Source organism: Podarcis filfolensis (genome assembly GCF_964270895.1).
Source record: "Podarcis filfolensis genome assembly, chromosome: 3".
Taxonomy (NCBI): Eukaryota; Metazoa; Chordata; class Lepidosauria; order Squamata; family Lacertidae; genus Podarcis; species Podarcis filfolensis.
Window position 1 is genome coordinate 64,487,878 of NC_139606.1, and position 20,436 is coordinate 64,508,313.

The 20,436-nt window shown below is 38.4% G+C and overlaps 1 protein-coding gene across 4 annotated transcripts in view; it reads right to left on the reverse strand.

The window, feature by feature from the left end:
• Positions 1 to 1,283: 1,283 nt before the first annotated feature.
• Positions 1,284 to 20,436, reverse strand: part of SHPRH (SNF2 histone linker PHD RING helicase) — a 37,882-nt gene continuing 18,729 nt past the window's right edge. For all 4 annotated transcript variants that reach the window (XM_083607565.1, XM_083607564.1, XM_083607567.1 and 1 more), the window contains 17 exons: positions 20,134 to 20,255; positions 18,854 to 18,942; positions 17,503 to 17,595; positions 16,108 to 16,215; positions 13,854 to 13,996; positions 12,976 to 13,149; positions 12,632 to 12,694; positions 12,075 to 12,300; positions 10,158 to 10,301; positions 9,816 to 9,917; positions 8,053 to 8,124; positions 6,921 to 7,109; positions 5,955 to 6,047; positions 5,574 to 5,660; positions 4,186 to 4,364; positions 3,578 to 3,658; positions 1,284 to 2,307 (listed from right to left, as the gene is read on the reverse strand). In XM_083607565.1, coding sequence (XP_083463691.1) covers positions 2,211 to 2,307; positions 3,578 to 3,658; positions 4,186 to 4,364; positions 5,574 to 5,660; positions 5,955 to 6,047; positions 6,921 to 7,109; positions 8,053 to 8,124; positions 9,816 to 9,917; positions 10,158 to 10,301; positions 12,075 to 12,300; positions 12,632 to 12,694; positions 12,976 to 13,149; positions 13,854 to 13,996; positions 16,108 to 16,215; positions 17,503 to 17,595; positions 18,854 to 18,942; positions 20,134 to 20,255 — 2,062 coding nt within the window. In that variant the 3' untranslated portion in view covers positions 1,284 to 2,210. The remainder of the gene's footprint in view (positions 2,308 to 3,577; positions 3,659 to 4,185; positions 4,365 to 5,573; positions 5,661 to 5,954; positions 6,048 to 6,920; positions 7,110 to 8,052; positions 8,125 to 9,815; positions 9,918 to 10,157; positions 10,302 to 12,074; positions 12,301 to 12,631; positions 12,695 to 12,975; positions 13,150 to 13,853; positions 13,997 to 16,107; positions 16,216 to 17,502; positions 17,596 to 18,853; positions 18,943 to 20,133; positions 20,256 to 20,436) is intronic.

Here is a 20,436-nt window from a genome sequence, read left to right on the forward strand (position 1 = left end):
GCCCCAGCCCCGCGCCTGGGGGGGAAATAATTTTCCCCCTTTATTTCCCCCCCAAAAAACTGGGTGCGCCCTATGGTCTGGTGCGCCCTATGGTGCGAAAAATACGGTAACATCTGTAAATTTAAAAGAGCAGATCAATCACCAGAATCTATTCTACAGGGGTGGCTAACATAAGAGTAATCAAGATTCCTAAGCCTAACAGCTCCATACAAAAACAAACAAACTCATATAGCTGATAAACACAGCACCCACCTCAATTATGTCTGTTCTGGGACCCTGCTCTCAATCTTTGGGCATTCCCAATAATCCCTGCTAACACTGTTTCTAGAGAAAGGGCATGGCTAAATGATGATTCATCTCCACTTTCCTAACAAACCCCAGTTCCATGGAACCAATGTTAAGAATTTTCAGGATAGGTTCATATGCTATCACAGTATTCTGCGATGGTATGTTGGTTTTGGTTAGGTCAGGGGTGGAGAACCTTTTTTAGTTCAAGGACCACAATCACTTTGGGGTGGGGGGAAGGACATGAGAGTGATGAATGGGTCCAAATGCAAAAGTAGGTGTAGCAATGCATGCAAATTTTAACTTTGTGCAGTACACACACTCACACACCTCTTTCTATCCTCCATCCACGGCAAGCAAAAGGCAGCTCAAAGATATGCATACCAGCAAGTAAAAACACTCAAGGGGTGTGGCCAGAATGTACTTGTGTTGTGTGGAGAGACCTTGAAGAGCCAGCCAATGAGACTTGGAGAGTTGTATTTGGTCCCCAGGACTGAAGTTAAGCGCTATTTGCAGGGAAATGAAGTTGGAATTGAGCCCTGTGTAAAAATATTATTCCTTCCACATGTGGGTTCCACTTCAACCATCTTTCTGCTTAATAAGAGACCTCCAAGGTAGCAAATGATGAGTAAAGATTAAGGACACACAAACACCTCCCACACACTCCAAAAGACAGTTGTGATTGATGGTAGCTCAGATGCTGCAGGAAGATGAGTATGCAAAATACCCATTTGAGAGGTGTACTTGAAAGTGATGGCCCAAGCAAGCCAGGAGGATGTTACTTCTAATATGCATTCCCATGTGAAGACATACTATGAAAAATTCCCTCTTAACAGGAGTATTTGTCTTCTCCACGAAGCTCTTATTGAATCTCAGTGTTTCAACAATTTAATTTTTCAGTGTTGAAAACACATCTGTTAGCATTAACATTTGCCCTGTGATGTAATTCTGATAAGCTGCTAAACTGATTAATAGATATCAAGTGAGCTACACAAGAGGAAGCTTTACCAGTTTAATAGGATACAAGAATCCAAAATTTAAACAAGAATGTAAGAATGTTTAAAAATCTATCAAACAGATGTTTTCAGCTATTATTTCAAGACAAAAGATCATACAAAAGACATAATTTATCAAGAGAAGAGCAGACATTAACAGCAAACATTTAAATATAAACAAGCAAATTATTTTCAGATTTCTATAACATAATATCACAGCATAAATAACTAGAAAATGATTACAAATGCCAAAGTGGTGTCTAAAAATAAGTAGCTAGGATTAACTGGTAAAACTTGCATGATAATATGTCAGCACCGCTAGAAGCCCTTTCTGAAAAAAGATTTGCTTACTCACTAACTTATTTTAGTAATTAATTCTAGGAATAAAATGAAGGCAAAAGAATTGCTTCATGATTTTCACACTCTTTTCTGCCATGCAAAGCTTTCTTTCCTCAATGTCTAGTCAAACACCTTGAGCAAACAAGTCTCATGTTGGTTTAGGAATGTCAGGGATAACTCAGATGTACATCAGAGTATGGATACTATATACCCATACTCCTTGCTTTCAATGGCATGTGAATCCCCATCCATTTTCTGGCACAACTAGTCATACATTAAAAAAAGAAAATCACAAAACAAAAGCTGTACTGGGGTGTTCATGTTCTTTGGAAGTGCAAAGCTATACTTAATGTAGTGCTTGTGTAAAGTGCAAGTTTTCTTCTTAACAGAAATGTGCTGGAGAAATCCACAACCACATAACTTAGTGGAAACTGTTAAAAAGACTTATCAGTTCATGGAAGCCTAATAAGGGTGGGTGTTTAGTGACATCTACAGGAACCTCTGAACAGTTAGCTATTTCTGTTGTGTTGCTTAGAAAACAAGTAGGTTATGGCCCTCTTCTGGTCTCAAAAGAGCATGAAATCCATTGCTTCATTCAAGTTCTTCAGTTTCTGCTGAGAAAAGGTCTGCGAGATCAGCTACTGTTAACACAGAGGCCTCCGACTGCTTCATGGAAGAACTAGAGTGGCTTTGGGGGATGAGGGAACATCGGAGGGGAGAAGGGAAAAATACATTTTAAAATATGAGAAATATAGCTCACATCTACATTCATTAAATACAAGAGGCAGCTCTACTAAAGAGGTTGCAATGATCATGGTTGAAAAGGAGAGTCTCAAAAGCACAGCACTGGGTTTTAAAGGTGGACTAAGCTGTCTATTTACCTGAAGAAAATAGTCAAAAGTAGGTTTGCAAGGACAAGCTGCTGTGAGCTGTTTTCTTTCTAAGCCAGTGTTTTGCTTTAGTCATTTTTGCATTATCAAGGTTCACAAAATTAAGTTGTGAAAGTTGCTAGGATTTTATATGCAAAAGAATTTTATATTTTTATTGAAACAGCTTTTGTGTATTTAAAGAACCTTGTTATCAACATGCTATGTTACCTACAAAAGATGGTAAAAAACCAACTTAGATTGCTCTATTATCGTAAAAGCAGACTTACAGAAAAGGCCAATTTGTGCTTGTGAATGGTAAACAGGTATATAGTTCTCCACCTGTAACAACCTGCGTTGATTTTTGTGCACACTGCTTTGCATGTTACCTGACAATCTGGGCTCACTATGAATATCAGACAATACAAAATTTCAAAGTAAATTCACTCTGTCTTAATTTTGTTTGGAAAAATGTCCCCAAGCTCTTCAGTTCCAGTAGCCTGAAAATAATGCCAATGAGGAGTCAAGTTTGAACGTATGTGATGGCAAACCACCTCACTAGTTTTGATTATAGGGCTTTCTACATACATGAAAGATCTGGAAATACATACAAATCAAAAGGACAAAGAGAACCATTACCATAGGATGAGTTTATATCTAAGTGTGCATGCAGTTACTTACTGCCTAGGACTCAAATGTTTGATCCTTAGGGGAACTCTTCTGCTGTAGGGGTTTGATTTCCACAATACTTCAAAGGGCTTTATTTTGCTTGGGGAAAGCAATATTCTTTGGGCAACAAGCCCACTTGTTGCATTTGTGAGTACTGTGTAGAAATTCATAATCATTTGTGACTGCAGAAATATCACTTGCATAATGCCTCCCCTTGCACCATAATACATTTTTCTTAACATTTTTTTCTGGCTTCTAACACCATGCATATCTACTCAGAAGTAAGTCCTACTGAGTTCACTAGGACTTACTTACATAGCAGTAAGTGTCTAGGATTTCAGTTTCTATGTCTGGGGTAGCTGCCCTTGCAAATTTGAATACAAATTTGAAAAATGAAATATTGTATAGACAGGCTTTACTTACCTCCTTTCTACAGTTTTCAGCATTGTCTGCATTCTTTCTTCAATTGTTGCTTTGATTAAGAATCTATGAACAATTGTGGGCCTGAATTTTTTTTTCGGGAAAGAAAAGACTATTCAGCACACGTTGTTATACTTATAGGGATATCCCTTACAAGTTTATGCAGTAGATCACTTTGTTCAATGGGCTTACTCCCTAGAAAGGGAGTTTAGGATTACAGCCTTCATAGTCTTTATTGTTTACTCTATAATAGCTCCAACAACAAGCATGTGATGTGTATTATAAACCACTTATGTTTCAGAAAATGCTAGAATTATAATGTAGCTTTAGGACAATACTGGCTACAGAAATTTTGACAGGTGTTGACCAGCCAATGTCATTATGAGATTATTAGCAAGTGGTTGGTTCTGCTGGTACTTCCTGTTTCTACTGACCTGCCACTTACTCTCAATTTATTGCTGTAAGCTATGTGTAATCCTAATGCTGCATTTATTTAGTTAATTTATTTCATAGAATTTATATACCACTTAACTGTAGAAAACCTCAGAGTGGTTATACATACACTGCATTCAGTGGCAGTTAGGTGAGCCCAAAACAGTTTTGATCCTTACTTAGTTTGCCCAATGCGATGCACTCTGCCAATGGCCTGTAGCTCATGTGCTGGATTCAAGATAGGTTCTACTAGGAGGACATGTGTTGCCTCAATAATATTCAATCCATTCGAGCCAGTATGGAGAGGCAATAACAATATGTTGATCTTGGGATCATACTTAAATGCAGATAGATTTTCCTGAAAGGCAAAATAAAGAATAATATTCAAAACTTCACCAGCTCCCTGTATATTTAAGAACAAATTCAGTTGCTATAAAGTGTGACAGACCAGTGACACTTGAATCCTAAATTCTTTACAGAGTGGACCTGAGAGGTAATGGATCACACATAACTCGAGAATACTTAGGGCTGGTGCACATACATCAATAACTCTCTCCTGTTAACAATGACTATAACTATTCCTTCCCTTGCAGATCTGGAAGAATAATTTTCCCTCCTCACTTCCCTGCGGTTAAGCAGCTCATCACCACTGCAGCAAAGGACCTGAAGCTAGTCAGAAGGGGTTTCAAAGCTTGCATGAAATGGAACCCTTAGCCACTGTTAACTTCACAGCAGCAATGAACATGAACAATGGGTGATTAAATTTTAATCCCACGTTATAAATCAAAATTGGCTCCCCAAGCAAACACATGACTAATTAAAATCACTGTAAATAATTAAAACACAATAAACAGTCTTAGGCTAGATGTGATGTGAGAGTGTTGAGACAGAGAGAGCAGGTGTGCACTACACCTGAGCACAGGTATGCGGGAAGGGTGCCTGGGCATGAAGTACAGCTGCAGATGTATTCAGGCATGATAGAGGGTTGCCTGGCTGCTGCCTCCTTTCTTTCTGATGACCTCAGAGATTAAATGTGCTAGGTGGGCATGAGGGGGCTTTTCAGATGGAGCTTGGTCCAGACACAATTTGGGGGGAGGGTGTTTACATGCACATTCCTGAGTTATTTTGACTTGCTTAGCTGCAATTAACAGGGAGTGGGCATTATCTTTCTAGTAGCTCTGAAATTAGCCTAGCTCTCTGACAGTTTAATTCTTTTTATTTTTGCGCCAAGCAAGTGCTAGGTGCTATCAGCTCAAATACAATGTCACATTCTTCTGATTATTCCTTCAGCACAAGCATTTCAGCTTGCCAGATGGAACAATCTTCCCTGTTCTCCCTACCTCCTAGTCCTGGGAATTTGCCTGCCCCCCCAATTTTGGGGGCATAGGAGGAAGCTCCACTGTGCAAGCAGAAACCCTTGAGCAGGGCTTCTGCTAATGGGACTTGTTAGGTGAATCCTGTCTCAATATATTCCGGCAGACGTCTGTCCTCTGAAATCCTCATAATGATACTCTCAAGACAAAGCAAAGGATTAGATTACAATCAGTGAGCAGTTGAAGAAACATACCTGAAATTTGTTAATTCCATTGATTTGAGCAAACTCCATGCTATTATCATATAGCGCTTTTGCAATGATATCGAGCACATCTTGCCACTATAAAATAAAAAAGATATTTCCATATTACAAACAAGATGGTACTTATCAGAGCACCCAGCATCTAAAATAGGTGGGAAGAAAACTAGAAGATACACTTTCCCATGTATCCTAATTTCATCTTAACTTAAAATTATCTTCATTAGCTATACCATCACCCAATCCAAACAGCTTTGAGGTTTGTGTGTGTGCATTTACAATTGAGCAGTAAACAAAATGTATGAAATAAACAATCTAGCTATATACCACCTTTTGAATAATGTACGTTTTAATTATTAAAACTTTTAGATATACCGTTGAGAAAACTAGGGATTTGGCTCCTGGATCTTTGAACTGGATTTTCTTTAGAGTCCTGACCACAGCTTCCACTTTGGTGGAGTGACTTCCCTTTGAAAAAGAAGAAATTGAAGATTATGTTTCCTTTATATAGTTCACATCTGATTAAAGTCATTCAGTAACACTGTGTGTTGATATGTTTGTTTACATAAATATATACAGTGAAATTTGCCATAAATGATTTCCATAAAGAAATCTATCCTATTTTTAAAAGTTATGTATAAACATTGTAAGCATTTCGCAAAAATGTTATTCAAATAGAAGTTCCTCCATGTGATTTTTTTTTTTAATTAAAAGTAATTAGTTGCGGACTGAGGTGCAGTGGAGCACAAGGTGTGAGTGGAGTGGGCACACGTAAAGTAACACAGAATAAGACACAGGACAGCAGTACTGGGATTAAATGAGACCACAACTTTTAATGACTACAGATGTAAGAAGGTTTTGGTGTAGGCATTGGGTGTGTATATTGAAATCCATTCAGCCCAATGGCTGGTTGATGGTTGGAGGGTATTTGGGGCTTGGCACTATAAATATCAACAGATTAATCAGTATGTTCTGCTATCTAAAGAACTATAAACTTCACAAAATCAAATTCAACTACCAGCAAGTTCCAACTGCCCATAAATAAAATCTCAGTGATTAAAAGGGTTGTTTTTTTAAAAAAACAGACGGCTGCCATTTATTTATTCAGAACATTTGTTGAAAGTTTGAAGTCCTTGGGTGGTTTACAGAAAACTCAGTTCAAACATAATCATACTAAAACATTAAAAATCAGTCATTTGGTTTCCCTCCTAAAAATCTAGGTTTGTTGCCAGTCAGCATGGCATCTAAACTTTCTTCCAAGTAAGAAAAATGTAAATACTCTTACAGGATGATTAGAAACTTGTATCAATATAAAAAGTTCCCATCTGTATGACAGTTTACCTTCACAGGTATATCATCTTCTTGGTTTGCTGCCTCTGCAGTGAAGACATAGGAGATTTCTTTATGTGATGTTGTTTGTCTGCAGATGGCACACTTGATTGAACTTCTGCGGGTGCCAACACTGTACTGTTCTATAATAATAGCTATACACTCATTGCAGAAGCAATGTCCACATGTCAACACTGCCCACTAGAGGGAGAAATAACAGCAAGTAAGTGCAAAGACATATGTGATGTTGGAGTTCACATGCAAACATGACAATGCATTAGAACTAAGTAGAAATTTGTAATTTTTAAACATTCGAATTTAAATTCCATGAAGAAATCCATCTACAATGCTGGTTGCAATTAATATGTACACATTACTTAAGGATACTAAAGGCATGAATCAGGGAAGGAGCCATTAGTGATGTTGCTACCCCATACTGTATACTGATCTCTGGAATAATCAGAAAAATCTCTCATATCTCTCTATCTATCTCTATAAATCTATATACAGTTCTACTTTGGTTGTCAAACGGCTTGGCTACCGAACAAATCAGCTCCCGAATGCCACAAACCCGGAAGTGAGTGTTCCGGTTTGCAAACGTTTTTTGGAAGCCAAACATCCAACACAGCTTCTGCGGCTTTTGATTGAGTGCAGGAAGCTCCTGCAGCCAATCAGAAGCCACACCTTAGTTTCTGAACCATTCTGGGAGTCAAACAGACTGCTGGAATGTATTAAGTTTGACAACCAAGGCACCACTGTATCTGTATCTCTATCTACATCCATATCTATCTATCTATCTATCTATCTATCTATCTATCTATCTACCTATCTACCTACCTACCTACCTACCTACCTACACACACACAAGGAGCTTTTGATTATAAGGTCAAAAGAAAGGTAAAAAACAAGGAGTTAGTGAAATGGATATAATTACAAATAGAGCATAAAAACACAACTTAAACCAATCTGGACCCTGTCAGGTGTCTCTTCCGAAAGAAGTCCAGAGGGTGGCAACACAAGAACGGGCCTTTTTTGTGGTGGTTCTCTGTGGAGTGCTCTCCCCAGGGAAGTTTGGTTGGCACTAACTTTAAAAATATGAAATCTTAAGATCCTCTACAGAAAAATCCATAGGTGAACTTCTTACCTGTTTTCCCAGTTGCCGTGCACAAATTGGACATGGCTCTGGATTCACTCCTCCAGTTGTTTTATCCTGAGACTATGGAAGTATTAAAGAAAACATTTTGGGTGAGCGAGTAAAAGTAAATTAATACTTAAAGTAATCTTACAAATGATTTGAAGCTGGAACAACTTTAAAGCCTGGTAAGTTTGGCAATTCATTATATAGGACCTGTTTGTAAGTATGTTAAAAATAAATCAATACCTGGAAAAATAAAAGCAATAGCTTGGATTCAAAGACTCATGTGTGTGTTAGTGCTATCCAGGTGTTCTTGTGCAAGCTTGTGGAAGACATCTTGCAGTGCAGTACCACAATTTACTTGGGATTACATTATTACAGTATAAGAAACATACAATACAAGCTGTAGCATACAAACTCCATTAATAAACTTGTGCAAAAAGAAAAATCTTTCCTGAATTGGGGTTACTTTCTCATGCTATGCTCTCTCTCTCTCTCTCTCTCTCTCTCTCTCTCTCTCTCTCGGTCAACAGCCCTTCTGTAACCAGAAGGGCATATTTGGATTCAAGCCAGTATTTTTCAGGAGTTATAAAACTAAGAGAGAAAATGCTGTCTGAGATTCAGTGATCCGCTTTAGGATTTCTATGAGAGATATTGCTTAAAAAGAATTGTTTAAAGCACTATGGTTGATGAATGCAAACAACTCCATGGAAAACTTCCAAGAGGCAAACGGGGGGCGGGGGTAATTCTGAGTCATGATTTTAAAACACAATCCAGACAATTTTAGGTGTGTCCAAGAGCTTGTACAAGCCCAGTGGGACTTCTGTCTTTTTTATCATTTAGGCAACAGCCTGCGTCAGTATTTCAAACTGGTTTTGAAACTTCCCTGAGAATTAGCTAGCTATGTAGTATGGTAAGTTCATGTATATAAGAGAGGGAGAGAATGAATTCATTTTGTGCAAAAAATGGCTTGCATAGTTCTCATAACTATGATCTAAAAATTACAAAGCTGGCATTTAAGGAAGAATGAGATTTTTCCTTTTGTTTAATTAGCGCAGTTTGCAGTGATTCAAATCAGCAGAAAGTCCCAATTATGTGAAGGTTAGCAACTTGTATACAGTGGACGCTCGGGTTATATTACCTTCGGGTAACGTAACTTTCGGATTGTGAACGCGGCAAACCCGGAAGTGTATACTTCCGGGTTTTGCTGCACGCACATGTGCAGAAGCGCTCTACGCACCTTGCGCATGCACAGAAGCACTCTGTGTGCCTCACACATGCACAGAAGTGCTTAACTGCGCCGCACGCGTGCACAGAAATGGTGCATCTACTTAAGTAATTTTCGGGGTGCGAACAGACACCCGGAACAAATTAAGTTTGTGTCCGGAGGGTCCACTGTATTATTTAGAGCTATGAAGCACAGTCTGGAAGGTATCCTGCATCTTGACATAGCTATACAAACATCTGCAACAGGTATCTACAGCTATTTAAGGAGTCATAGTTTTGAGTCTATCCTGTTCCCTTTATATCCATACTGGACATACTTGAAAGAATGAGGTAAAATCTGCAGAACCTCAGCACAGCTTTTCTTGTCTCGGCTCCAAGAATCTCTTTGAGGATAATGCCAATGCAAAGTAGGAATCCCTGTTCCCTCATTTCTTTCTTTTAGATATTCAAACAATACGAGGGAAGATTCAAGAGAAAATCCTATCTACAAGGTAATAGAGAGTTACACATGAATGTAATTTGGAAATGGTGCAAGTCAACCTTACCTTTTCCAAATTAGTGAGGTAGAGGAGCTGGCCCAGTTTCTTCTGAAGCTGTGATTTGGCAACTGCTTTGTCGTTCAGGAGTTTCACTCGATTTTGTTCTACCTAGAAAAGAAATGTAACCATTCAGTGATCATTAAGGCAATCTCTAGATATAATACAATAAACATATAATCCTGGTGTGCAAGTTATATCTAGTCCCAAAACAATGAAGAGATGCTACAAAAAGAACATTCAACAAACAGCAGGACTGAGGTTTTAAAGTCCTGTTTAGTGGCAAGCAGCAGTCCCAAATGGTGGCTTAATCAGCACTACTGTATTTCGGATACAATGCAATCTTGTCACCTCATGCGGCTCAATTATGTGAAGAACAGGGTGGTTGGGTTTTGGCTCTTCCGGATGACGCACTCTAAATCGTTCTGTAGCCATGGCAAGCTCATCAATGGCAGACACGTGATCTCGGAGGACCATCCAATATTCATGAAGCAGCTGAAGGGAAAATAAAAAGATAATCAGCAGCAGCACGGTAGGCTATGGTTAACAAATAATTCTGTGTCCCAGCACTAAGGATTTCAAAATAACACCAACAGAAAAAAATCTAATGGAAAATTACAGCTTTGCACTGTAAAATTACTGTACTTTGTAGTGCAAAACATATGCATACCCACCCACACAGGTACACAGAAGAAAGTTACAGTAAACTAGAAATTCTGTGATAGCTATGAGTGGGAAAACCAGCTATTTTCGCAAAACTAAGCACACTTCAGTATGCACAATTCCTGGTTGTTATTCCTTTTAAAGGGTCCAAAGACAGAATAAAAAGCCTGCTTTCACAAAATAACTTGAAACATAGCCAAACTAGAGAAAATTTAAGTCAATATTTTAAAGGTACAGTACTCTTACCACATATATCATGTATATATCATTACAATGACCTAGGGAAGTAAGCCTGTATTATTATCATCCCCAAACTGCAGCTACGGATCCAATGCTGTGACACTACCTCTTGCCTAAAGACTACTTAATTTCTGCCTAAAATGAGACTTAACCTACAGCTTCCTAGTTTACAATTCATTCTCTTAGCCAACAGCTATAGTTTGAGGAATAAAGAACTATATCAACTTAAAAATGCCTTCACAGGAATCAATTTTCAGTTTTTAAATGCTGCTGCCATGCAGCACAGAATACGAGGCCTTGGTAGAGTTACCAGGTACAGTACTGCAGAGACTACATAGCCAATTGAAAGTTTACTAGTACTGGACAGATGGAAGATACAAATGCACAGCCTTTTTTTGTCACTGGTAACAGGTCTCCATATGTGTCCTCAAAGCAACCATATGTGAAGAGACAATTTGTTCCCCACTAGCAACACTAGAAGGACATTAATGTCATAAATGGCTGATTAGCACCAGTAATTTAACTGCCTGTATGACAAAGCCTCCATCCAGCACTTAAGGGTTGAGACATGAGCAATGAAGAGCTGGGAATGGCATTTCAAAACAAGCCTTTTAGTTTAGAGAAAACTGCTTTGGGAACATCTATAACAAAGAGCTCTGTGGTACATTAACCATTTTGTTGTGGCATACCCTTTCATTATTCAGAGCAGAACCTTTTGAGTATATGTTACCCAACATATTTGGTTACGTATTTGCGCACTGAGACCATTTACATTATGTGCATCTCCACCCACCCAAAAGAAAACAACTGTGAACAGTGAAATCAAAAGATTATGAAATGCAAGGGGTCATGGTGGCCTGTGACAATTGCCTAACACAGCGATAAGAATATACATACTGATCACACAGATGAAATGTTGTGGTTGTATGTGCTATGTATTATTACCATCCTTATTCTTTATTGAATGAATTATCATTGTATGAAATGATTATCTGTTAGGTAAAAGGCAAAGGTAAAGGACCCCTGGATGGTATGCTTTGGAACTGCTAGGTTGGGAGAAGCTGAGACAGAGCAATGGGAGCTCACCCCGTCGCACAGATTCGAACCGCCAACCTTCCGATCAGCCAGCCCAAGAGGCTCAGTGGTTTAGACCACAGCACCACCATTATATATTGCTGTTTTATGACTCTTGTCATTATAATTCTTGTAAGCAGCTTTAAGCATGTTTTTGTGGAAAGGAGGTTTACAAATAAATCAATCACTATGACTGTTACGCATGAGTTGTCTAGATGCCTATCAACCAAGCAACTCAAAATGCTCCTTATGTTCTGAACTTTTCACCATGATTTCTTCTGACTGTTGTACCTTATATTCCTTTTTCCATGCTTCAAAAAGTTCCAAGAAGATGCTGCCCTCTTCAATTGCCTTGGCATCTATTCGATGAGCTTTGGCAAAAGACAGTATAGCTTTCAAAGAGCGCTCAGTTTCACTTGCTGCCCAGAGACCTCTGCTTGTGGTAGGTAAGCGGTCATCAACCAGACCGTCTTCATCTTCTATCATTTCTTCAAAGATTGCCATCTGTCCCTTTACACTTAAATAATGTAGAAGAATTAGAGTAGTCATCATATCTGAAGTCCGTATGAATCTTAATGAAATCAAAGATAATAGGCAAACAAACGCTACAGTGCTTGATATAGTGACCTTATTTTAAAACTTATACCAATTCTCCTCACAAGAACACAGTGAAAGAGAACATAATTCACCTGAGTTTCACACTCCCAAGAGGTGGAGCAGCTCTCAAAGAGAAGGAACCTTGTTTCTATCCAGAAAGGATATGGAAGGTCACAGCAGAAACTGCTTTCTGATCAATGAAAGAAGTTTGCTTTCATCACAAGTGCACAAAAAGGGAGAAAATCACTTACGTATGGGAGAAGAGCTTTGACTCATATTCTGTGAACAATTCATCAGCCTTACAGAAGACACAGCTGGAATACAAGATATTACAAAGAGAACCATTTAGAAGATCAATAAACAATTAAATTTTCCAAAGTTTGGTATCAGTATTCTTTCAATTAATAAAAAGATTTGGAAACTAACCCCACTGAGATGCCTAATAAGAAATATAACATGAGAATCAGAAAAATATATTTAGGTTTTTAAAAACTCAACAGGATCCATGCACACACAGTTGTGGGATGTGTCTCATTATTAGAAGAAATGCTAATTGGAATCTCAGTGACAGAGGTGTAGGTGTTTTCACACCTACTTGTTTAGGGGCAACCTCACAGGGCGCAGATGGCAGATAGTGGCAGCCTCGATAACCTCTTTGGAAGGAGGGCCCTCCAGTTTTTTCACAGCCTCTCTCACACGTTTCTGGAATTTCTTTACTTCTTCCATTTGAGTTGTGAGCAGGTACTGAAGGCCTCTGCAGTCACGGAATCTAGCAAAAACAGGAAAAGTCAAAACTTTATTTTGAAATCACTGGATTGACTCACGGCCCATATACTGTATGCAACTTCTTCTGGCTGAATGGCATGAGGATGCAAACCTTACTTCAAATTTTTATCAGGGGAACATTCAGAACTGGCTGTGTGGCTAACAGCTTGCAAACCATTTCTGCTTTTGACTTTTGGCAGAATGCAGAGCGATCTCTGTGAGTAGCCTATAAGTGAGGTAATGTGCCTATACAAGACAATTGCAGTTTTCTGAAAAGGCAAGTCAATGTAGAGCATACACCAATATACCAAGCTGATATTTTAAAATATGCATACAATTCTACTTATTCCTAGAAAATGGTGCTTTAAGAGTGAAATGATGTAATTTTTTAAAAAATAATGTTACACTCCAGAGCAAAAATAATTGCTAAAGAGATTAATGAATCCATAGACTATTATCTCAAACATAAAAATACACCTAATGCACAACTAAGATTTAAATCAACATAAAAGGGAACAGAAGACTTACATTTTTGAAAACCAAAGTTGTATTTGGATACATACATCGCTTGAAGCATTTTCAAATTTTAAATGATAGCCCAGATGTTTGCAAGCAAGCAGTGCCTGGGGCATGGTGTATGAGCTGTCACAAACTGAGTAAAACTTGAGAATTATGATAAGGAACATTACTTTGTAGCTGCTGACTTACTTGTCTGCCATAGAGAGTTTATTAGTTTGTTGTTTGTAATTGCTAGTAAGATCATTTTGCACCCGTTGAACAAGCTCCTCATCAATAGCATATTGTATTGCTGACTGGATCACATCCAACCACCAAGGTGAATTGGAGCGCATCTAGGTGCAGAAAATAGGCCCATAAATACATGTGCCACATCTTGTGTGATAAAAAGACATGCCTGAGAAACACACACTTTCTTGTGACTAAATACAAGACCAGCAGCTTTTCCCCAGGTAAATTTTGACACACTGCAGTCATCTTAGATAATTTCAAAACTGATTTTTAAATATAAACAATTGTTTAAGTATTTTCTCTTACTCTGTTTACTTATTTTTTGTTGCATTTAAGACAGCAAGAGACAAATCAGTAGCTAGATTTAACAATGAAAAATAAATGAGGAATATTTGAAACTGTGGAAACAGTGCAATTAGGTGAGCATATCTCTTTAATGACATGAGTACTTCCCCCCTTTCTTCATATGTTACACCCCAAAATGAGGCTTAGAAAGGCCTATTGTAGTGAATTATTTCCTAAGATCTTCCTTGAGGAGCTACGTGTTAAAAACTGACATATTCTTGCCTTAAAGTTATTTTGCTTCTTAGAGAGAAAAGCAAGTCTCATCTGGAGAACTGCTTTTTATTAGTTTTAGAGAAACAAAGCATCTCCAAGTGAAACACTATTTGTTTAAGGATTACAGAAATGACAATACCCTTGATCTTGCTGTTCCACACCTGGTATAAGCGACTGCTCAACTTACATTTGAAGAAACGAATGCAAATGTGATTCATTGAGGAAGTCACAGTGGATGCGTTTGGATGTTAAAATAAACCTTGGTTTAGAGTGTTGTGAATGAGCATACGTAAGCCTCAGAAACTCGTACTCTCCCCTCCAATGCAAAGAGGAGGAAAGAGCTGGCTTCTTTTAAACTAGCAACTTGTCAGTTTGAATTAAACAAGATGCCAGGGATAAGCAAAAAGGGAAGTGAAACCTTCTGAACTCCTTGTGGCCATGCCAAGGCAGAAGAGGAATTGTGTGCAAGCCCCAGGCTCATTCACATCACAGTTACAGAAAGGTAGCCGTGTTGGTCTGCCATACTCAAAACAAACAAACAAACAAACAAATTTTCGTGCATGCACACGAAAGCTCATACCAAGAACTAACTTAGTTGGTCTTTAAGGTGCTACTGGAAAGAAATTTGTTTGTTTGTTTGTTTCACATCACAGTGTTATGCCTGAACATAGCCATCAGTGTTCATTATCATCCCAGCACACAATGTGTCTCGTAGAGTGCAGCAGCAGAGTGTCAGACTAGACTCAGAAGGATCAGCCATGAGCTTCAGCCAATCATGCTCTTTTGTCCATTGTCAAGTGTGAAGTAAATTAGCCTAAGATGGAATGAGCTCCTTGGAGGAACAGAAAAAATCTGTGATAAAGAAAATTTGCTTTATCTATTTTATTTGGGCAGGTCCAAAGTTTTATAACGTTTGCACGTACTGAAGCTGTTAACTTGTATATTCACAGGTCAATTCATGCATCTTAAATGTTTACGGACAGGAGTGAGGCAGAGAGAAACGTGAACATACATTATTCCGTAGAAACTCTGTGGAAGAACAATGCATTGGTTGTATCTAAAACTGGCATGCACATTTTAATTCACATAACAGGACTTTGCCTTACTCTCCTCCCTCCCTCCCTGCACCCACAAAAATCTGCTCTGGAGCAGACTTCTGAAGACATGAGTGGGGCTGCAGGGAGCAGGAGAACCACAGAGAGTCCTGTTGTATGGGCAGAAATTCACCTGCACTGTGGAAGTCTGTTGCATTAATGGAACTGCAGCATTGGATATAACCCACTGAAGGCCAATTTTCTAGAACTCCATTTCTGATCCACCTTGTTGCAGTAGGGAATCTTTTCATGGGCACATTTTTAGAGATATACAGTGGTACCTCAGGTTACATATGCTTCAGGTTACAGACTCCGCTAACCCAGAAATATTACCTCGGGTTAAGTACTTTGCTTCAGGATGAGAACAGAAATCGTGCTCCAGCAGCGCGGCGGCAGCAGGAGGCCCCATTAGCTAAAGTGGTGCTTCAGGTTAAGAACAATTTCAGGTTAAGTACGGACCTCCAGAACGAATTAAGTACTTAACCTGAGGTACCACTGTATACAAATCCCACATATCTCACATATCATCAAAAAGTAAGTCAAAAATATTACTAAAATCTTACTTTCTTCTGGAGTTCATGGATTGTCTGTAGCACTGGTTGTAAAGCCTGGTGGGCTTCAGAAACTTCTGCATTTGATTTGCTCATATAATGTTGACGGAGTTGCTCACACTGTTTTTTAAATGATAGAGAAAGACACCAAACACTGAAATACTTACAACATTGTTAGTTAATAGTTGATACATTATTATCAGTGAATGTAGATGAAATAGAATACTATGTTTTTTAGAAGAGTGTTAGGCCATTTTTAATTACTTTCACTCTCCAGAAAGGCCACAACATAAATTGCTATACCAAGCTAGAATCACATATGAACACAGCTGCTACCTACAACAAAATCTACAGAAGGACTCAAGAGACATTTGTGTTGAGATTCCTGCATCACAGGGGGGTTGGACTAGATGACCCTCAGGGTACCTTCCAACTCTATGATTCTATGGGCAACCCACAGTAAGTAAGACCAACCAACCATAGGGAATATTTTCTTTGAAAGTCATATTTCAGTCAGGACTGCCCTTATCCCTAGAACATAGAGAAACTTACACAGCTTTTCTAATCAGAACGGATATTCATGTTTATCTGGAATATTGCAAGTTTATTTGAATATCATCAACAACAGACATAACTTACCAGTTCTGGACAACAATGAAATATTACTTTGCCCATAACACTTATCTGGATAATTACCTTTAACATTGTGAATTTCAACTCTGGGCAGAGATTCTGTCTATCACCTTGTTAGTGCTAGTATATATTAAGCATTAGATGTTTTAATGGCATCAGCAAAATAAACTGATACTAAGGTATTGCCACTAATTTCCACTCTGTGTTCCAATTCTACAGTTTGTTCTTCATTAAATGTCACATCCTTGTTTTCATCATCTGTGAAAAGTTACTTGGTCAGCATCAAAACATCTGATCTATTGGTATTCATTCTTGCCTTGCTAGTTTTTCAGCTTCAGTTATCCCAGCCAAACTTTTCCTAAAGGCAGTCCTTTAAAAGTACCGATCAATTCAATTAGCTTCAACTTCACAACCATAAACTCTTTCTATTATTATTAATAGCCTAGCACAGTTAGTGGAGGTTTGAGAAGAACTGCATTAACTCTACAACAATAGCCAGGATAAGGTTATGAAGAAGTTAAGCACAGCAGTCTCCATAAGGAAACTATTCATTTGTTCTTGCAGCTTGTTACTGACAGTTGTGACCTTGAAAGTGTACTACAGCTGCATCTGGAAAGATATGGCAAACATGGAATTTCCTTACATTTGACCTTAGGATTGTAAGCATTTCTGTAAGAGGCCTCAAAGCTATCCTGTAACAAATTACATTCTTTTATAAATTCTTTTGCAGGAAGTATTCCTAAACACACTGAAGTGCACACAGTGTACAATCACCTCTTCTTGAAGCCTGCTATCGCGCAAAGTGGGTGATATCCCAGGATGCTTTCCTGCCAGAAGCTCCATCAGGTTGTGCGTAGAATGAAGTCTCTGCGTTTGTCAATACACAAGGCAGCAGTGATTAAGTTTGACGTATGGTGACAATTACGAACAAAAAGCAGTTTAAATTGGCAGTAGAATCCCCACAGAAACATGAATACACTACCACACAGAACTATCGTATATACTCGTGTATAAGCTGACTTTTTCAGCACATTTTTTAATGCTGAAAAAGCCCCCCATGGCTTATACTCAAGTGAGGGTCCCACCCGAGTGCATTTATGACAGTGGCAAAAGTGGAGGAGCACCCTAGGTAGGCAGGGGTACGGGAGGGGCTGGGGGGGAGAGTTTGTGGTGTGGTGAACCAACTTATACTCGAGTCAATACGTTTCCCCAGTTTTTGAGGTAAAATAAGGTCCCTCGGCTTATATTCGGGTCGGCTTATACTCGTGTATATACGGTAAATAATCTTCTACCCATATCTCAAAGTTATGGCAGTATACACTTATTCATGTTATACAAAAAAGAACAGTACAGGTGACTCCCCATTTATGTGGGGGTTACATTCCGAACCCCAGTGCACATACGTGAAATTGTGTAAGCAGCCTTCAAAGATTTTAAAAACAGCTGAGTGTCATGTCTTGTACAGTACTTTGAAAAGCTCTCTGCAAAATCTGTATGTGGGCAAGTAGGGTCAAAAACATTCTGAAATTATGTGTTTGGCTGGTGGGCATCTCTGTCCCACTGTTAAACTTGGTCCACTGGCCAGATCCTGTTCTCTACTCCTGTAATAGTGTAATAAACTGACTCCTGTACCTTATAGAACTATAGGTGCCCACAGGTATTCCATAGTGAGGCTTTAAAAAAACAACACCATCACCAGCTGAAAGGCCTAGCTCACTGTTTACATTGTTCATCTGGTACCATAGATTGAGTATTACTGTTCACAATATTTATATCCTGGTCTTCCATACTTCCAGAATAGCACCTGCCTATTCATATGTGAAGTTGGATGTAACACTATTTCAAAGAGGAATTAGTTTTCCTCTTATGGATAGATTGAACTAAACTGATGCAAAATATAAGCTGGTTCCTAAATATCAGAATATATGCCTGGTGACAATGATGATTTTTGAAAGTTGACAACATTACCAGGTCTCTCTTTGCAAAAGAGGTTGGTACTTGATGGCTGATCAGGTGATCAATCTTTTAGCTCATGAACAGACATAAAAGCCAAGAAAAAGGCAAAAAAAGTTCCACAAAATTTCTGTACTAGTTTAAAGAGTGCCTTCAGAGATTATGCACATACTTGCAATGAATCTGTTTTGAGCTTCTCTTTGTGCTCTTCAGAGGAACGCAGCACCTCTCGATACATGTCTGCTGCCAATGCATATTCACCTGAAAAATTAGCATATTTCAGACTGGAGTATTGGGATTTCTGTCTTTCAAATGTCTAATTACCTACAACCGTACACGCAGTGCCATCAGGATTTCTTAGTAAGCACTTTAATTAGAGGCATCTATGCTGAATAAACAAATTATAACTGAAAAGGAGTTGGAAAATAAATTTCCAACTGTGAAAACAAAGCTAAAACACAGAATTCTACTACTACCACCGTTATTTTTCATTCCAGGGAAGTAGAAGCAATGAGAACCCTCTACCCACCCTGGAAATGGAAGATACAGACACTTTCTATGTCTGTTCCCAAACAGAAATAATTCCCTATTTCCAACACTTAGAAACATTACTGTAAAGTATTATATTAAATTGTTTGGCTATTTACATATGGAAGCTTGACAGAGACAGACCGGCAAACATATTGTAGCATTAAGATCAAAACAGTAAAATTGTGTATGCAGCCACTGATAAAGTTAGCATATTTTTAAAATGTTGTAAAAAATATTTTTTGAGATAAGAAATATAAAATAAAACTGTATATAGTCACTATTCCCTGTTAGATTCAAGTACTTCTTATGCTGATCCAGAGTTGTGTGCTGGGTCACCAGACTTTTGAGTGGGCCTGTAAAACTGCCCTCCTCTTTTCTGACTGCTTGAAAAAGGCATGCAAGTATTTCCTCAAGTGCCATCTTAATTTCTGATTAAATTTCTCTTCCTGCATCTTGGTGTACCAAGTCTACCTTGAAGTAATATTTCAGCGACTTACACCTCCTAACCTTCCACAGACTTACAATTCTGCAGCTTTGCTTGCAGCTATAGTACAAATGTCATTTCTTGAGTATCCTGAACATACACATTTTCCTTTAGGATTTACCAGTAACTCTACTAAAAAAATGCCTAAACACCTGGGCTGGTACTTAACTATTTAAGAAACAACCAACAGATTCCACAGCTAGCCCAATTTAGTTTGGTGCTCAGAGCCAAGGGATATTCGTAGTTAGTAAGTGGCTAGATTACAGAGGCTTATATTTTGATTAGAGGAAACTGAGGCAAAACAAATCAGCCCTTTGGATTTAGTCTGAATTAACCAAATAGTAAAGATCTCCCCCCCTCTCTCTCAATAAAAATAAAATATATGAGTGCTACTGCACTCATAAGAACTACACCAAACTATTATGAGCCAATTTTACCTTTAATAATATGAATACCAGCTAATCCATTCAAAGCACACACCAGTTGCCTATGGACTTCCTCACATTCTGTTCGACATTTTTTCTGTAGTGATGTTAGAAGCTCCTCCATTGTCATTGTGCTAGAACAGAGACCCAAAGCATGAAGTGCAGGCATTCAATATGCATCAGAGGTCATAAGCCCACCTTTTCAAGAATGTACTTTTTATAACAATAATAAACCGAAAGGGCTAGCAACTGGTATGATTCAAATATGATGCTGTTCTACTGCTATTATTTAATATTTTTATTAAATATATTCCA